This window comes from Mus caroli, unplaced genomic scaffold (genome assembly GCF_978045245.1).
Source record: "Mus caroli unplaced genomic scaffold, Mus_caroli_1 scaffold_13, whole genome shotgun sequence".
In the NCBI taxonomy this organism is placed as follows: Eukaryota; Metazoa; Chordata; class Mammalia; order Rodentia; family Muridae; genus Mus; species Mus caroli.
The window spans coordinates 32,920,821-32,940,669 of NW_028227268.1; the positions used below are offsets into that span (position 1 = coordinate 32,920,821).

At 44.4% G+C, this 19,849-nt stretch overlaps 1 protein-coding gene across 1 annotated transcript in view; it reads left to right on the forward strand.

Annotated features, from left to right (window-relative positions):
* Nucleotides 1-19,849, forward strand: part of Ankfn1 (ankyrin repeat and fibronectin type III domain containing 1) — a 251,159-nt gene that overhangs the window by 112,802 nt on the left and 118,508 nt on the right. The window contains exons 5-6 of the mRNA XM_021177915.2: nt 15,224-15,418; nt 16,579-16,692. Of these exons, the coding sequence (XP_021033574.2) occupies nt 15,224-15,418; nt 16,579-16,692 (309 nt within the window). The remainder of the gene's footprint in view (nt 1-15,223; nt 15,419-16,578; nt 16,693-19,849) is intronic.

The window sequence follows — 19,849 nt, forward strand, 5'->3', positions numbered from 1 at the left end:
TCTACCTGTGTAGCATGCACAAAACCCTGGCTTTGATCCTCAGCACCTACCACAGAAACTGGGCATGGTGGTGTATGCCTGTAATTCTAGCCCTTGGGAGGTAGGGATATAAAGATCAGAAGTTGTTCAGGTTTGTTCTTGGCTAGAAAGCAAGTTCAAGGCAACCTGAGCCATAAGTGATGAACTGAAGTACCAACTACCTGGGCAAACTCAAACCAAATATACTAAAGATTCTGGGTTTTCTTTGCTCCCACTGGGATGATGACCACATTGTTATGGCAAAGTTATAAAAGGAGAAACAGTAAGATAAAATGTTTAGGTTTCAGTCTCTCGGGAATAGGATACCTAAGTTACTCTGGCCGCCCAAAAACTCAAAATAACATCTGCAAACTCAAACATATGCAAAACGAGAAATGTCAGCTGATTATCCATAGGTCCATGCACGCATTACTTTTGTATTTTAATACTAACCTTTCTGTGTGAAATTGTTAACTCCGTTTTTAAAATGGCTTATTTGTGATTATGAAAAGTTAAGTGATTATCTTATGTAGGGTTCCTTCCGCCATGATAAAAATCTAGACCAAAAGCAGCTTGGCAAAGAAAGAGTTAATTTCGGGTCCCAGTTACACATGGTAGTTCATTATTGAAGGAAAACGGGGCAGAAGCTCAAGGAAGGAACCTGGAAGCAGGAACTGAAGTAGAAACCATGGAGGAGTGCTGCTCACTGGCTTGCTCCCCATGGCTTGCTCAGCCTGCTTTTTTATAGCAGCCAGGACCACGAGCCCAGGGATGACATCACCCACAGTGATCTAGACACCTCCAGCCATCCATCACCAATCAAGAAAATGTTCCACGGGCCAATATGGTGGGAACATTTCTCAACTGAGACTCCCTCTTCCCAAATGGCTCCAACCTGTGTCAAGTCCACATTAAACCAGCAAGCACACTGACCTAAGGCCACACCGTTAACGAACAGACATGGGTAACACAAGCCCAAATCCACTGGATGCTAATCCCAGGGTCCTTCTATACAAACGTACTGCCTTTCTGAATAACCAACATGGAGAGCTGTGATCAGTGGGCTCGTGCATTTTTCTTTCGAGCTATTTGCCGAAATCCTGTGGTGCATTTATTTGTTCCATTCTGGGCACTAGGGAGCCATTTGTGTTGGGTAGAGGCAGGATAGAAGAACACAGTGTTTGCAGGAATTTTAAATTCACTTTCTAAATCAAGTACAAAAGAAATAAGATTGCTTCTGGTCCAGGGGTATAGCTTTCCCAGGAGGAAAGCTGCAGCCTGCTGTCTATAGCCAGAGGCAAACACCTGCTGCAAAGTACTCCCATGCTGGAAAGCATGACTTAAGGGAAGAAAAATCACAACAAAGTTTTAAATTCTTAGGATGCTTTACATAGGCAAAAAATGCTATTGCTGGCTGAGGAGATGGCTCATTCAGTAAAATGTATCAGGGCCTGGGTTTGATTCCAAGAACTCACAAAACAAAGCCAGGTGCAACATGGCAGGCTTATAGGCTCAGCACCAGGAGGAGGCATGGACAGGCAGATCCCTGGGGTTCACTGGCAACCAGGCTAGACTGTTCAATGAGCTCCAGGCCAATGAGACGTGGTTTCTCAAAAATATAAAATGGAATACACCCAAAGAATGAAACCCAAGGCTACTGACCCCCTACCACACACAGAGAGAGACACACACACAAACATACACTACTCACTTACTCCCATACATCCATGCACCCTCACTCACATAAACAGGCACATGTTTACACACACACATACACACACACACACACACACACTACACACTTATTCCCATACACCCATGCATCCTCAGTCATACAAACAACCACATATTCATACACATATACACATATACACCAAATGCTTTTGCTAACATAAGCTCATTTGATGTCACACTTGATCCTCACCACTAACTTGAAAGGCAGGAGATATTTCTCTCATCTGACTATGAAGAAACTAGAAACAAGTAAAGTCAAGCCGTTTACCTAGTATTGCCCAGTTAATGGGGTAGAGAGGCAGGATCTGAACCTAGACCTAAGTGTCACAATGTCACGATTGCACAGCACAGACTCATCTTCTTCCCTCCCTGGCTCTACTTCTGCTTTTCTAGTGACCACCCACTATGTCAAAGCAGAATATCAGGTCTCTAATAGAGTTAATTTCCTTTCTTCCCTTCCTCTGAGTATTGTTCTTCTCAAAACTAGCCCGATACCCTTTTCGCTTTGCCAACTAACATGATTCAGAAGACATTCTTCTGTGATTTGCCCCATTTCTTAGCAGGAACCACAACCTGGTTGTATTTAGTATTTGTCTCTAAAGCCATGAACCTTGCATTGCAGAGCTAGGTGTGTTGTGTTTTATAAAAAGCCAAGGATGCTAAGGCATCCCTTTCCACCACAACCCCTCCAGGTACCAACCATACAACTCTTTAGGGGGCATGGGAAAGGGAATTGAGAAGGGAGTAGAGGCAGAGAAAAAGAGAGGGCAGAGAAGGACAGAGAAAGAGGGAAAGAGAGAGAAGGAGGAGGAGGGAGGCAAGGAGGAGAAGAGAGAGAAGAGAAAAGAAAAGAAAAGAAAAGAAAAGAGGAGGGGAGGGGAGGGGAGGGGAGAGGGGAGAGGGGAGAGGGGAGAGGGGAGAGGAGGGGAGAGGGGAGAGGGGAGAGGGGAGAGGGGAGAGGGGAGAGGAGGGGAGAGGGGAGAGGGGAGAGGGGAGAGGAGGGAAGAGGGGAGAGGGGAGAGGAGGGGAGAGGGGAGAGGGGAGAGGGGAGAGAAGAGAAGAGAAGAGAAGAGAAGGGGGAGGGGGAGAGGGAGAGGGAGGGAGGGGAGGGGGGAGGGGGGAGGAGGAGGAAGGGGAAGGGGAAGGGGAAGAAGGGGAAGGAGAAGGGGAAGAAGGGGAAGGGGAAGGGGAAGAAGGGGAAGGGGAAGGGGAAGGGGAAGAAGAGAAGAGAAGAGAAGAGAAGAGAAGAGAAGAGAAGAGAAGAGAAGAGAAGAGAAGAGAAGAGAAGAGAAGAGAAGAGAAGAGAAGAGAAGAGAAGAGAAGAGAAGAGAAGAGAAGAAGAGAAGAGAAGAGAAGAAGAGGCCAGCTAGGAACTCATGGAGAGATAGGGAGGGGGAATAGGAAAGAAGGAGAAAGGGGTTTGGGAGAGCAAAGGGGGATCAGAGAGAGAAAGGGGACTGATAGAGCAAGGAGGGCCCAAACAGTCCCTTTTGTAGCAAGCCAGGCCTACCTGGCTGTTGCCAGGTAACTGTTGGGCGGAGTGTAGAAGGAATGCCAACAGGATGAGGGTGTTTCTTACTAGCATGGACTCTCAGTCATACACTTCTCCCTATGCATAGGGGAATCCCTTGAAGTTGCCATTCAAACTTGCAGTCTCCTCGGCCTAGCCAGGAGATGAATCCACTATCTTTATTCAGCTCTTATTTTATGTTCCTCCCTCCTTTAATCAAGTGGAACAAAGAAAAGTTGTCTACCATTAGCATATGTTCAAGACACCAGTCTGTGCTTAAAACTGTGGATAGCAGCATCTATGTGTTTATGTCTATCACTCTAACACTGTATGTAACTACATGTAATGTTTCTCCTATACATTCAATAAGAGAGTAATAATAACACTACTAATAAAATATAACAATTTACTAGTATCACCTTCTCACCTTGGGAAACATTATTAAGTCAGATAAAGGTTATTTTTGAGCCCAAGCACCACAATGTCATGGGAGTCAATCTGATTCTTGGAGCTGGCTACTTCATGGGTAATGGGTGGATAATGGACGCAGCATGGGTACCGTGGGAAAAGAGAGGATTCACACCGCAGGTGGTAGGAGGGAGGGCAGCACGAGCACCGGATTTGATTCCACCACCCTGAAGAGCAAGCAATTAAAGCCTTGGGAACTGTTTGAGGGTTTGTTTTTGTTTTTGTTTTTTGTTTTTTGTTTTTTTGGTTTTTTTTCATAGAATACATTTGGCCCAGAGTTGGCTCTGGCAAGTGAAACTCAGCTAACCTCTGGGGATCTACTGCAGCGGTCACTCCCACTGAGGAAAACACTGGCTGTTAACTAAAGGGGCATCCCACGTGTTTCCCTACAAGCTTGGAAGACCCTAGGAAGCAGGCCAGAACCTGGAAGGACTGCCGCTAGGGACCACCCTTAAGCATGGGAACCACAGGACTTTTGCTCTGGGCACTGATGGCTTTCCAGTAGCTAAGACCCAGGCTCTGTGGAGCAACTGCTATCTGAGAAAGCCTTGCTGCCCTTGGGTATAGAAGCCCCAACCAAACCCCTTCTCTCTACCTAACTTACCATATCCCACTCCATCTGCCAGTCACAGCCCAACAGCCATGCAGTCAGTCTTCCTTATTTGAGTCTGCCGTTCATTTGCTACCATGAAAGCCTGCCAATACCACCAGTCCTAAAGACACCAGCTCCTTAGGATTCCTGCCTTGTGCAGATCTGGTCACATTCATGCATTTTTGCCTCATCCTTTGGTCCTAGTACCAAAGACATACTTGATACTCAGAAAGCATTGATATAAACTTTAATCTTCTGACACCTCTATCTATAAGAGGAAAATGATGTAAATTTCCCAGGAACTTGTACTTTGGAGTATTTTGAGTTGTATCTGCTCCCATGATTCCCTAGACACAGTTGCTAAGTTTGATGCTCAGTGTACCTGGCCCCTGGCCCGTTTTTCACTGTTCACTGTCTAGTGATGTGGACTAGCAAAACTGTGGGACACTCCTCTGTATGTAGGATGCTCCTTCTCTTTTCCTTGACTTGCATCTTCCTGTCTCTCCAGATCCCTCCACTCTGCTGTATGGTGAGCCCCTCCCACACCCTAAAAGCCTCCCCCTGTGCTGCCCAGAATCGTTATATTCAGAGACCACCGTACAATACCACCACAGAGCAACTGTCACTTGCAGACAATACAGACCCCTGTGCTGCAACCCCCAGTGCACAGGAGGTGCCCCTCATTTCTGCTGTAGCCAGGAGTCTGTGCTGGTGCTGGGAAAGGTGCAGGCTGTGTCTAAGAGGTGTGACTATAAACTAATGAGGCTGGCTTTGTGTAAACAAACGCAGCAGAAAGTCTGCAACTCAAGCCAATGTTAGTCTTTCCCCGGGCCCTCTTGGGAGACGCCAAGCTCGCTGCAACAGCGCTGGCACAGCCCGAAACACTTTTAGGATTGTCTTCAGAGTCCCTGCATGAGAAAACCAGACTGGTTGATTAGTGACACCCAGCCAGCATCATCACCCTCCCTGTTCCACAGACTGGGTAACTCTCAAAGAACAAAGATTTGCTGCCATTAAGAATATGGGAAAATGAGCCCTAAGTGGATCTCCTGAGCGAATCACTTATTCTTATCTGCCTCATTAAAAGAAGGGTGTAAATCCTCACCCTGACTTGCAAGTCTGCTCCTCAAAGCTTACCTCCCACATTATGTCACCCTTCTGTCCTTGCGCATACCACACTATCTTGCCACCGGGACCTTGTCCTGGATCTCAACCACTATATGTTCAACATCTTAACATCCATATTGCAATCTAAAGGCAAGGATGTCACCAAATGTGGGGGTGGGTCTCTGACCCTATTCTGTGTCCCCAAATAATGACTCTCGGGTGGCTTCAGTCTCAGTTTCAATCACCCACTCTTCAACAACAGCTTCTTTCTCTTAATTTCTAGATATTTGATTGACAGGGGAAAATGTGATTATCTTCAAAGCAGGAGGGTTTGATATTTGTATACACTGCAGAGTCATCACCATAGTCAAACTCATTAGCACATTCGTCATTCTTCATACTGCACATAGATTCCCCAGGACTTGTCAAACTTCTAACTGGAAGTTTACACCCTCTGATCCTTGGTGTCTTGCCTCTCCAGCCTCCAGCGCCTGGCAGGCAAACAGCCTTCTGCTCTCTAATTGCGTGACGTGAACATTATAAGGTTCATATCACATACACACAATATTGCAAATGGCGGGATTCCCTTCCCTTGGGAGTCAGCTTTTGCTTTGAATTTTTAAATGTACCCCACATAGAACAAGCTCTCTTTGTCAAAACCTAAACTATTACAGATAGAATTGAACGGTGCTTTTGACTGCCTTTATCGGTGCCTTTTTGTGCTTGTATCTACAGTCTAGCTTCTTATCCCTAATTCCTAACATTCCCATTGTTATTGGTTCAGAAGGTGTCCCTACTGCTCCCAATTCAGCAAGCATTCACCACCATACCAAGTAAGATAACCACTGGAGATGATGCTTTTAGATCAAATCCTTAGCACAGGCTAAAAACCAAGTTTCTGGACTCAAGGAGTTCTGGTTCCAAATTCCACATAGTGATACTTTGTAAGAAAAATCTTTAGTCTTTTCAGGCCTCAGTTTCCTTATTTGTAAGATGGACATAGTCTTTTGTTAGTTATTATCTATATCACTAGGTATTCAATCACCCTCAAAACTTAGCATATGATGACAATTATCTCGGTTTCTATGGATTAGAAATGTGGGACCAGGATGGATGCTCAGAGTTTCCACAAAATGGCTATCACCTCGCTATTGAATTGAGTTACAGGATCTACCCCATTACTCAGAGCCACAGCTGGGAAGAACTCTGCATCCCTGGCTACATGGGCCTCTCTGTGTGGCAAGCCAGCGACTTGGCAGCTGGCTTTCCTAAGTGATAAGGTTCTGAGAAGGTGAGAAAGATCAACCAAGGCAGAAAAAAAAGTATCCTTTGCCACCTAATCTTAGATGTGACCACATGCTATCTAACGTGACTAACTTGACTAACCAACCCTGCCACACTGACACTGAGTGCCTGGAAAAGTCGGAGGTCAGTGAATCTTCCTGGAAGGCTAGCTGCTACACTCTTAATTGAAGACAGTTATGAATGTAGCAGAATGGTACCTTTCAAGTACTTTGTTCATGTCCTGGCACATTGTAAATATCCCCTAACTACCCCCACCCCAAATGTCACTTAGTATTATTCTCCTAAAAAATCCAGGAGCTTCTGGCAAATAATTGAAATGTTTACCATCTGCTATGCAGTTTCTGTGGTAAGATAAACAATACCAGCCCATGGATCGTATGTACTGGCACCCCCAACACCACACTCTTTAAAGAGTTTGTAGAACTCTGTTGCAAAACTACATGGGCAGCATGGGTGTTAGTCACGTGTATGATATGTCCAGTCCACTGGCCAATGGAAACCGAATGGAGGACTCCTAAATGAGCCCACACTTTATAGGCCACTGTTTATTAACAAAGGAGCCAAGAATGTATCAACAAGGGAGGAAGTGTGGGCTCTCCAGCACTGGTGTGATGTTAGATACCACCAAGCATGAGAATGGAATCAGACCCCTACCTTAACACCATATACAGACCAGCTCACAATGTATTCAAGACCAAAATGTGTGAGTAAACTATAAACTTACAGATAAAGACAAAGAGGTGAAACTCCATGCTCTTGGTCTAGACAATAATGTTTCACGTTTGACCCCAAAATCATGAGTTAAAAAAAAAAGACAAAAATAGGTAAGGTGGGGGACAGGGATAGCATCAAAGTAAAAATCCATTGGATAATAATGCCAATTTGGATAAGAAACAAGCAGGGGTGGACGTATCTGTAAGCACACATTTAAGGTCAGAGTCCTATCTGTAAGCACACATCTACAGAAAGGGTTAATGCCCGAAATACAGAAGGAATTCAAAATTTAAAAATCAGTTAAAAAATGGGCAAGACTCCTGAGCAGACACACTTAAAAGATGTACATTGGCCAACAGGAATGTGAAGAAGTCTTCAATAACACTAACCTTAGAGAAATTCAAGGAAAAACCACAGCAAGATGTAATTTTATACTTGTCAGAACTGCTCTTGTGTTGGTGAAGACGTGGAACGGGGACCTCTTATGCTCTTGGTGGGGAATGGAAATTGGTATAAACAATTTAGAAAATATATGGCATTTCCTCTGACAACTAAAAATAGGTCTAAGGATGTGGCCCACTGGCAAGGCACATGCTTAGCATATGTGACGTCCCAGCTTTCTTACTTGGCATTTTAAAAAAAAAAAGCACTAAAAAATAGTATTATTGTATGATCCAACAATCCCACTTCTGGGTATTTACCCAAAAGATTTGGACTGTTTGTCAAACAGACATCCACACTCCCTTATCCACTGCAGCATTATCCATGGCCGCCATGCAATGGAAATCCATCAGCAGCTTAACTGTTGAGAGGAATGGCGTCTGGACGCACAATGAAGTATCGCTTCACCTTGACGAGAGAGGGAATTCTGTTTTGTGATCCTGAGGATGCAATCGAAGAGTCTCATCCCAAGTGAAGTACCCCAGGCTAGAAAAGGCCAGTGCCATATGACTTGACTTATACAGGGAACCCGAAACAATTGGATTCCCAGCAACAGAGAAAATAGAGGTCACAGGGGCTGGAGGGCAGGGAGTGGAGAAGTGATAGCTGGAGGATACAAACTCTCATTTAAACAGAGGATTGTGTTTTGTATCTGCTTCCTGTACAGTTAATCATATTGTACACTTAAATATTTCTAAGAAAGTAAATTTTAAATATCACCATCACCAAAAGTAAAGCTCTCAAGTGGTATATATGCTTTAATTAACCCAATTTCACAAATATTAATAAATCATAGAGTCACTTCATGCCCTGTTAATGCACACACTTATAAATTGTCAATTCACTCTAAAATGAAATTTATTTTTAAAAAGGTATGTAGCCTAAATTGAGAAGCATTAGAAATATGAAATTTATACTGACTTTCAGAGGGTTAGTATAAAACAAAGAACTAGGAAATGTCTAGTCTTACACTGGTTACACATTGAAATTTTAACATTTTGGACCTGTTGAGTTGGCTATAATACATTTTTACCACCTAATTTTACCTTTATTTTTTTTATGTTAGTATGAGGAAATCCTACTGATGTGGCTTTAGACTCTATGCTGTGGATGGTGTGGGAAGGATCCTCAGTAGACAGGGTCATCAGACTCAGACCTTATCTGGATTCCTTAAGAAACCTGGCAAAAACATGTGGAGTGTTTGTTTTCCCCCTTTGAATTTAGGGAGCCCTGGGTGGGAGGACCCATTAACACAGGATTCGCCAGTCATGACTTCCGTACCAGAGACTTTGTAGAGCCATGCTCTGGACTGCAGCAGTGAGGGACACCCCAGAGGCCTTGCCCAGGTGGGATAGGTCCTAGGAGAAGAACATCCCGTGGCAGTTAAAAGGAAGCAATCACTAGATCTCTACAGCCTTAGAGTCTTTACAGCTGGAGACGGAAGAGAAGCCAAAGTGGGCTCTGCGTTCTGGAGCTCAACAAGACAAGCAGATCAGACCTGGTTGTTGAGGCTTTCTGCAGTAAGGGTGTCTTTAATTTCAAACCTTTAATCACCAAGATGCCCTGCCTTACTTCTTTTGGCATTACTACCTTAATTCAAGTTAGCTGCAGAATTGTTCGAAGGTTGTCACTTGCGATCAGCAAAGATAAATCTTATTAACTGCCTTTCTTGGTTGCCCAGAGGATATTGGCTCTCAGAGCAAGGTTTATACTGAAGTGACCTCGTTTTCTTCTTAGAAATCACAGATAGCGTTTGCTTTGACAACCTTTATGCATGTGTTATGTTTTTAAAAAGTATCTGGAAAAGACTTTTTTTTAAAGATCTGGAACAAGAAATTATTTTTTGATGGAAAAATACCAAGCTATTTCATAAGAATAAGCATTTGGGTTTATTTTATGTGTGTCTCTAAAAAAAAACAAATTAAAGTAATACTAATAAAAACCTGTGTGGAGATTATTGTTAACCTAGCACAGTTTGGGAGGTGGGCATCTTTGTCAAGCCAGCTTTACAGATAAGAACCTTGTGTTCAACATGGTGGGGAGACTGGTTAGAACTACAGATCTCTTTTTTTTAAGACTAAAAAGCATTTTAACTTTATAAAGACTTGCAGTCATATACACAGAGACAAAGCACAAAATTGTCTCAGAGAGACAATTTATTTTACATGTTTCTATGTAACACAGTAACAAACCAAGAGAAGACTCCAGAAGCCAAGACATACGTGAGCCTTTCCTTCTACTGAGGGTGTGGCTGCCCAGCATCTGGTCACTGGTCATCATCCACAGCAGTAAGCGAACAGCCATATCTCAGGCAGGAGGGACCGAATTTATTCAGGCTATGACCACTGTGTTGGCAAAAAAAAAGGTGACCCGTGGATATCAATGGTGGCTGAGGTCTGGGGATGCAATTAGAAGATGTGGGGCCATATCGACTGCAAAAGGAGGCAGTCGAATGTGGGATGAGGGACAGTTGCGATGCCAGGGATGGAGCTTGGGTGGCTATTCATCATGTTTTGTTTTAAAAGGCACAGCAAATCTAGACATCCCTCAACGGAAGAATGAATAAAGAAAATGTGGTACCTTTACACAATGGAGTGTTACTAGGCTATTTTGTTTTTTGTTTGTTTGGTTTTTTTAATGACATCATGAAATTTGCAGGCAAACAGATGGGACTAGAAGAAAATCATCCCGAGTGAGGGACGGGTGGACCTCACTCCCTGTTGGTCTCCAGTATCACTGCTTCCCTTCGAGGACTATCTCCACTCATGGAAACGATACTTTGAAGAACGTATTTCTGCTGAAGATAAGGATACTCATTCCGTTCAGTTTCAGAGCTGCTAGGGGAATGAGGAGGCTATCTTAGCAGGGCTGACATAGCTGTGAGAAGACACAGCTAAAACTGAGAGTAAGGATCCTTCTATCAGTGAGGTGAAGCGTCTGTCTTAGAGTCTTATTTATATCACCAATAAGAAAGAGGAGAATTCTGGGTGGTAGGGCTGCATGACTTTAATTTCAGCACTTGGGAGGCAGAGGCAGAAGGACAGGCTGGTCTGCAGGATAGAGCAAGAAAGAAGAAGACCCGACAATAAAAAGGTGTGTTAAGTTGCAAAATATCATATCGCCATGGAAGAGGAATGTATTCTTTTATTTTCAAGAAAATAAAAAAAAAATTATTCCCTCAAATCTCTATGAAAAATTAAAATTAGGGGCTGGAGAGACAGCTCAGCCGTGAAGAGTGAGTATTGCTCCTTCAGGGGACCTAAGCTGAGGTCCCAGCACTGACAGAGCCCTGTGACTCCAACTTCAAGGCATCCTGCGTCTCCAGGCACATACACACACAGAGAGACACATAATAAAACAAAATTTTAAAATATTCAAATTAACTTGCATGTTGCCCTCATTCGTAGTTTCGAAGTTTATGTAATTGTCTGCCAGGCCCCAGTTCCAAAGTTGTGAGTGAAGGGTAAAATGATGAAATCCTTAAAGATCTGCAGTACCTAAGCTAGCTAGATTCCAGCACTTAACAAACTCTATTCAGTCCCCATCGCTATCTCAGGATTTAAACAGTAACCCTAATTGTATTCTTTGAACACCAAGCTCCTGCCCCACCTCCCGCTCCCACCCTCACCCCACCCCCATCTCATAGTTAATTAGCTGGGCAGGTCTTATAACAAATTCCCACTCTGAAGCACTGGGTGGTAGAAATACTGTTGATAATTAAACACCACAATAGCGGGGAGCCTGTTTCAGGAGCCGTGAAGTGGTCTTAACCCAGCCTGATGGCTTGCCACACACCCACAAACCCTCTATTGTGCTGGCTAAGGCTGCTCAGAGGGACAGTCGCTGGGTTGGAGAAGGGATTGACTGCTAGGAGACAGAAAAGTCTAAAGCTTGCAGCGATCAGTAGCACGACAGGCTAGAGAAGGAAACAGCTCGTGGGTAGAAGCAAACGAGGAACGGAGAGACCCAAGATAGAGAGAAATGGACAGGCAGGAAGAATCCGCCAGAAAACAGGCCACCCCACCCCTACCACCTACGCCCAACCAGCCAGCCAAGATGGGAAAGCTAATTACAAGCTGAGGAGTGACTGCGAAACTGCAATCTATCAATAATACGTTGGTTCATATTCCATTTGATGTAGTGAGAGTTCGCTGAGTTATTGACGATGGTTAAGAAGACTACCTGCTTCCCTGGGTTTCAGCTTCTTCGTCTTTAAAATAGGGAGAGTGAAAATGTTCTCATTCCCAAGTCAAATCATATCAATCAATCAATCAATCAATAAATAAATAAAAACAAAAGGTTCCCAGAACAATCTCCAAGGTGTCAAAACCTAGCCTATCATACTTCCACTCATGATAAAGATTACCCAGCCCGATATAATTATCATATTCACTTGCTTTTGCCTAAAGTAAATTAACCCAGTTAGCTTGATTATCTCATCTGAACAGATGCTGCTATTGGCAGTTAAATGGGTCATTAATAATAGGCAGAAACATGACTGCTTTATAAGTCAGCTGGTTTGGTAGCAAGAAAAAAAAAACTTTCAAAAGAGTGTTTTATTAAGCTATTAAAAATCCATAGGAAAAAAAACATAAAGATTTGCCTGGTGAGATGGTTAGAGAACTGAGGCTCAGCCTCATGCCTTTGAGATCCGTCCACATAATTACCTGTGACAACGGAGGCCAGTAAGCTCAGTCTCGGGGACACCCGGGATTGAACCTGGGGGAGGGGCAATTTCAGAATACTTTCTCTTTTTCAAATAAAAAAATCTCCAGTTTTTAGGGTCCCCCCTTCTCCTCCATAATAAACACAACTCTCGCTTCTAAGCAATTTGCTTTCACTCAAGTCTGCACGTAGACACCAATGCTCTAGAAAAACCCAGACACTGGAATACCGAGTGTCCTCCAATTCCTACCCTGCCCACTCTCTCCACAGAGCCGCCCCACTTTGCGGAGCACTGGGTTGTAGCCCCTTATGGATGGACAGTGCACTTGGCTGTGAAGGCTTAAAGGGCTCTTGGTAGACTCTGAAAGAGCAAAACTGCTTCTAGCGAGGAAGAAGGCCGAAGCCTAGGAGTAGCAGAAGGCACAGGACTAAAAAATGTTACGCCAGGGAATGCAGGAAAAATGTCGAGGTGGGGAAGGGGTTGGGGGGTGGGGTCAGGGAGAGCCATGCACAGACCTCAAGAGAAGCTGTCCATCTGAAATGCCACCTGGGATTCCCACCCGTAGTAACGGTTGTGGATATAAAAAATTAATAGGGGGGATTTCGTAGCATTAGAAAAATTTATTTTTATAAATCATGTGCCTATCACCGGAGTGTTGACGCATGCATGCAATTCAAACATCGGGCTTACAATAAAAGACCCACTGAATAACTTAACAAGGACAATTCCCCCATTTTCTCTGTAATTTGGAGTGGAAGGAGGAGGGGGCGGCGGGGAGAGGGTGCAGTTACTGGGTCAATTAATCAACTTGAAAACTCTGACACAAACTCTGACGCCTAACCATGTCTAAAAATACACAAATGTATACGAATTTGTTTTAAACTGTCAATGCCTATATTTAGGGCCTTCCCAGCAAGCCTATAATGAGACTGTGTTTGAGGGCTTCAGTCATAGCAGGCTCTACCATTAATCTGAAGTTAGTTAAATTAACAGCATTTAGCACTGGCCTGTCAGTCCTAACTGCTCCAGGAAATTGCACCTTGAGGCTACTAATATTGCCAATTTTTCCACTGGAGTATGTGTGCTCGTGTATGTGTGTGTATGTGTATTCCCCGCCCCCAGTACCTCCCTGCTCATACACTGCCATAGCCTCACTACAACCTGGCACTTACATTATCATTTATTCTGGCCTCCTTTAGCCTTCCCGGGGGGATTCTACACAGTGTAGCTGCTCAAAGGGTTTTTTGGCTTTATATTTATTTGTTTATTTTTCTGTCACGGCTCATGACTGAGGCTTTAAAAAAGGGAGCATGACAGTATTTCGAGTACATGATTGACTGCTACGACAACATTCATTAACCACGCCAAGCCTGCAGCAGAACACAGTCCCGGGTGTTCTGAGCAGCGACTCCAAGAAGAAAGAAGAAAAGAAAAAGGGGGAAAAAAAAAAGACTCAGCTAATTTTTCATTGACCTCATCTGTAAATAAATTTAGACTGATGGTTCTCAGGGGCAATAATAAATTAGTATTCATTTCCTGTAATTAACACAGACATGCTTATGAACACAGAGTATCTGAATATACAACCACCTAATTTCCATTTCAAAATACGCCTAACACATTTTTCACTTGAGTTATCTTTGTAATATTTCCCCATTAATTATAAAGAATGAAATGGGTGGGTTTTGCTTCCCACTCATCAGAAAGAAATATTGTTTTGGTCACAGGGAGTGTCAGACACGTTCTCACAGGGAGTGTCAGACACATTCCAGTAACACATCTGCAGACCTTGCCTCTGACTTACGTCTCTGTTCCTGTGGTCTTCCACCACCATTCCAGAATGAAACTGTCTCCTGTCTTTCCACTGGCAGGGAGGGGAACTTCAGAAGTGACAGGTGACCACCTAAGCAGACACTCCCATGCAGACCACAGGAAGCAGCCCCAAAGGCAAGCACAAGAATGGACAGCATCTACTACTGGTATACATCTGACCACACAGGGCAGACTGAGTAAGCTAAGTGGAGCTTGGAATACATCAGGAAGATCCAAATACACACCTCTAGTAAGCGTTGACCTCAGAGACATGGATGTTTCTGGAGAAGGTGCATTCCTGTAACCAGACCACAGTCAAAGATCAATGTAGGGTTCAGCCATCAGAACCCACTAGCTAAGATGTGGCATCAGTTTGAGATACTTCATTAGCGGTCTACAAATTGATTAATGCTAATAGAATCCTATGGCAAGCATTCAAAGTGTTCTCTATGCTAAGAAGAATGTGATACGGGCAGAAAATTTGAGCCAGAATCCACCAAAAGTTTCTTTAGAAAATCAATTCTGGTAGAATGTAATATGACCAGAGAATTTGCCCCATAGCCTTCTTGGCCCTGTCTCAGGTGTTTGTCCCTCCAAATGTCACCAATACAAACATGACTAAGTATACCAAAGGAGCTCACTGGGAAGCATGTGACAAGATGACCAAGGAGCAATGGGAATGTCTTAATTTGATGAATTTGCCACTAAATAGTGAATGTAATTTAGGCCTTATCATAGAAGGTTGTTGATAAGAAACAGATCCCAGGGTCTCAAGAGTTTTTCAAACCAGGAGAGACCCAGCCTAAGTCACTGCACTTCCCAAGGAGAGCTGTCATTCTGTCTATTTTTCTCCCAGTTGTCAGCCTGGAGAGCCGAGCGATGCATCTCAACACACTAGTCCAGGAGGCCCAGGACAGGGTGAGTGAGCTGTCTGCACAGGTGGAGAATGAAGGCTTCACCCTGGACAACACAGAGAAGGAGAAGCAGCTGAAGGCCTGGGAGTGGAGGTACCGGCTCTACCGACGCATGAAAACTGGCTTCGAACATGCCCGTGAGTAGATGCAAGAGGCTGGGGGCACGCTATGAGACTGAGCTTTGGTTTGAGACAGACAGGTCTTTTACTGATTTCATTTTTCAACTCTCCAGCCGTAGATGACTGTTGTCAGCCTGTTTGGGGCCAGAGCTCTGGGAGGCTGTAAATGGATCTTTTGTCTTGCTTGACTTTCTGGCTCCTGATTGGTTCTCTGGCCACAGCCTTGAGCTCTGGGTGCTTTCTGGCCTCCCTCCACCACATCCCCAGTCATCTAGCACTTCCCACAGCTACGCCCTAATGCCTAATGACCCAATGGTCTGATGGCCTAAGTGGCTATATTTTGAGATGTGAAGTTGGAAAAATATTTATTTGCCTATTTGTCCAGCTTCTGCTTCAAGTTCAAGATTAAGGTGTTTTCCATTCTCTACTATTTTTTTTAATAGAGAACCATAAACTGAACTTAATACAACAGAGAAAGATAGCCAACAGGCCCATGAATTCTGCTTTTATCTGCATTTCCATTCTTTGTACCAGCTCCTTTTGCTTGGGTAAGACAGTTCAGGATAATACTTATTGGCAGTGCAGAATGCTGCTGAGTGAAGCCCCGGGTGTAAGCACATACACAGCTCAGTTGTTTCTGAAACACTAAGCTTGGATTCTATAATATTTTTATCTTATCCCAGAAGATTTCATTAAAACTACAATGTACCACTCAAAACGCTTGCAGAGCACTAAGCTCTCATTCTAAAAGATTTTATTTAAGCAACTAAAAGGATTGTAAGTTTAACTTTCAAGTAGAAAGAGAAAAGTCGGTCCCATTTTTTAAAAGCCTCAGAAGATGTCCAAGCAAATGAGCAGACCCTGGGACAGAGTTAAGTGCCAAGTGTAAGAGCTGTGGAGACGGCTCCACGAGGACCCAGATTTGGATCCCTAGCACTCAAATAAAAATCCAGGCGTGGCCACACCACCCATAGGTCCAGCACTGCGGCAGAGCAGAGGGCAGGAGGATGGCTTAGCTTTTAGACTACCTGTCTAGCTCAGGGCTCGATGAGAGACCCTGTCTCAAGAGAATAAAGTGGAGAGGGGCAGACCTTCCTCTACCCTTTAAGGAGGCAGAAATATGTTTGGGAAGAGTTTGAGAAGCTAACATGCCGATGGTTTTCTCCCCTCTGTGCCAGGAGCCCCAGAGGTGCCAGCCAATGCCTGTCTCATGGTAAGCAGCAGCACATCCCTCACAGTGAGCTTTCAAGAGCCCCTCAGTGTCAACGCAGCCGTAGTGACCAGGTACAAAGGTACTCAGCTCTCCATTTTCTCTCCCTGCTCCTTCCTGGAAAGGTATCTGGGGCGTGGGGATGGATTGCGCATGTTGTGTGCTTGGTTTCACACTGGTGAGATTGGTTTTTTTTTAACCCCTTTTACTTTTGAAGTCAAAATCGAGCCACACACATCACTGTGAAGATTCAGGGAGGCGACTGAGGATAAGTCACAGGGATATTGAACAGGACCAGGCTGTCATTCCCTCGGCAAATGCCTTGTTCGTGTCTGCAGCAGATTTTTTTCTACAGAGCATCAGGCAGTGATAAGGGTCATAGGGGGAAAACAGAGCTGATCTGTGGAGCAGGAAGGCTGATGTGTGGCGTATCAATAGGGGGAGCAGTAAGCATGGAAACTGACCACTCTATCCCCAGTGACAGTCACTGGGTTCAAAAAAGAAGATAATGGTAGGATGGTGGCATGGTCAGTAAAGTCACCAAGATACTTGGTTTTGAAGGACAGATGGGAGCTGGAGGGAGATATTGGGGCCAATGTAAATTCTACATGGAGACAACAGAGAATTCAGCTACCCATGCAAAGGAGTACCAGAACAGTTAGAGGAGGAGAAACTCAGAGGGTATGGGAAATAATACCCTGGCTCCTCTGGAGTAGTAGAGAGGAAAAGGAATTGAAATAGAAGCCTAGAAGTTAAGACTTCGTTCAATGAGCTGTTGAGAGCCATTGGATAAGACAGGGACCAGATCACAAGGAGGTGTATGAAGTGTTGTTTGTGTGTATGATGGACTAGGGGAGGCTGATGGGGATTTAGAATTTTAAAAAAAAAAAATCAATGAGAGAACTGTTCAGAAGCAAGCGAAAGCCAGCTATAGCAACAACACTGGTGAAGGACAGGAAGGGCCCATAGGAGGAAAACATGGCGGGACGCCGCGAAGCCAGCCAGCCCCATACACAGCACCTGCTGTGTGTTAAGCACTGCTTGAGCCTGTATGTCACTCCTTGGTCCTCACAGCTAGGTCATGAAGCAGCGCTGTTTATCCTCACTTTACCTGCACCAGGATGATAAATTATAGAGTTTGCCTAGGGGGTCACCAAAGAGCCAGAATCACTACATTCTGGGCACACTCGAATGTGGGAAAGGAAAGGTAATCTGTCGATTTTCTGATCTCCGTGGGCATGCAGAAAGGCCCCGTGATGCTCTCTACACATGCTCCAGGGTGCTGGTGAATGGGAAGCTGTGTGTTCAAGTCCCTACCACTCTCTCTACCTGTGAAACTATCTACCTAGAGCACACGCCTTCCTTTCTTCTTCCCAGGAGTACACTGTGTATCTCTGCAGACAGGATAGCTTTCTGGGTGCTTGGAACTGCCCAGTTGACTCTATTTGCAATAGCTAAGGTAAGAGACTGCAAATAGGTTGACTTGGTTATCATTGGATTTTCTGTGTCAAAGAAAAGGCAACTTAGACCATCAAAAGCTGTGCATAGAAGAAGGTCTTGAAGTGCATAGAACCTTGAGCGAATGCATAGAAGGCACCTGAGACTAATCCTTTGAACCAGCTCAGTGTTTCTTCTTTATTGTCTTACTGGCCAGGACACAGAGTTAGGGTGGGCCAACAGGGTTAAGCATGGACAGCCCCTCCTTTTTCTCTCTCCCTCTCGCCAGCTCAGGATTTTGATGACTCTTTCACCCATGCCGCCCAACTTGACATTCCATCTTTTATGTGATTAGTAAGCTATCAGGAGCCAATTTGCCCAGCTCTTTCATACTTAACCAAAACCCCAGCAAATTCTACCAGCATTCACACTTTTTTTTAACTCTTCTCTTGGGAAGCCTTTGGGTGAGGTGGGAAATGAAAGGTTGCAACAGAGCTCTGTGAGTAACTGGAGAGGATTAATTAAGCATTATAAATAGAATTGTCTGCTGCGTTGTGAATCTGGCTTCCTTGCGCTAATTTCTAAGGACATAAATGGAGCCCTTAACCTGATCGCTCTGAAGGGTTATTTAAAGCAGCTGGCAGCCTACTGTGTCCGCAGAGACAGATGGGCAGTTTTTAATTCAGGGGTTGAAGTAATTAATTGTGAAAATCTTAGGGAAATTACCCCAAGACAAAGACAATTATTTTGTTTGCTTGAAGAAGGAGGAGGAGGAGGAAGGTGGAGGAGGAGGAGGAGGAAGAGGAGGAGGAGGAGGAAGAGGAGGAGGAAGAGGAGGGGGAAAGAGGAGGAGGAAAGAGGAGGAGGAGGAGGAGGAAAGAGGAGGAGGAAGAGGAGGAGGAGGAGGAAGAGGAGGAGAAAGAGGAGGAGAAAGAGGAGGAGGAGGAAAGAGGAGGAGGAGGAAAGAGGAGGAGGAAGAGGAGGAGGAGGAGGAAAGAGGAGAAGGAGGAAAGAGGAGGAGGAGGAAAGGAGAAAAGGAGGAGGAGAAGAAGAAGAAGAAGAAGAAGAAGAAGAAGAAGAAGAAGAAGAAGAAGAAGAAGAAGAAGAAGAAGAACAAGAAGAAGAAGAACAAGAACAAGAACAAGAAGAAGAAGAAGAACAAGAAGAAGAAGAAGAAGAAGAAGAAGAAGAAGAAGAAGAAGAAGAAGAAGAAGAAGAAGAAGAAGAAGAAGAAGAAGAGAAGAAGGCAAAACAACTGAGAAATTCACAGAATGCAAGGACAATTATCTAATTGCTTCTAGGGAAGGCTTAACCCTGCAGTATTTGGGGTTTGGCAAAGAATGGCCTCGCTCACCCTATGCTCCAGAATTTCTGGGCTCAGCAAAACCTCAGGCATATCTCAACAACTAAATGTTTTCTCCCTTCATGCTTCAGCCAATGTATATTGGGGGGGGGGGGGGCGGGAATCTGGCTCTTTCTATTGCCCATCTGTTTACATTCATCAGCATGGTTTTGAGGAATCTGTGTATATACAGAAGTCTTTTGTAGAGCATCTCTTTGGGAGCCTTCTTAAGACTCCAGAGTCTTGCACCAGGCCAACTGCCATCTACTTGTGGGAGATTAAAGGTGTCTATTACAGCTTAAAAGCCAGGAAAATGGTTCTCCATGAAAACCACTGGGTTCTCCTGTCTGTGTTTTCACCAACTTCAGTAAGATGGGGCTGTTTCCTCCTTGGATGCAGGGTCTTTTCATCCTTCTGCCTTATCTCACCAGTTTCCATGGTTTAGAAAGAGCAGCTAGAG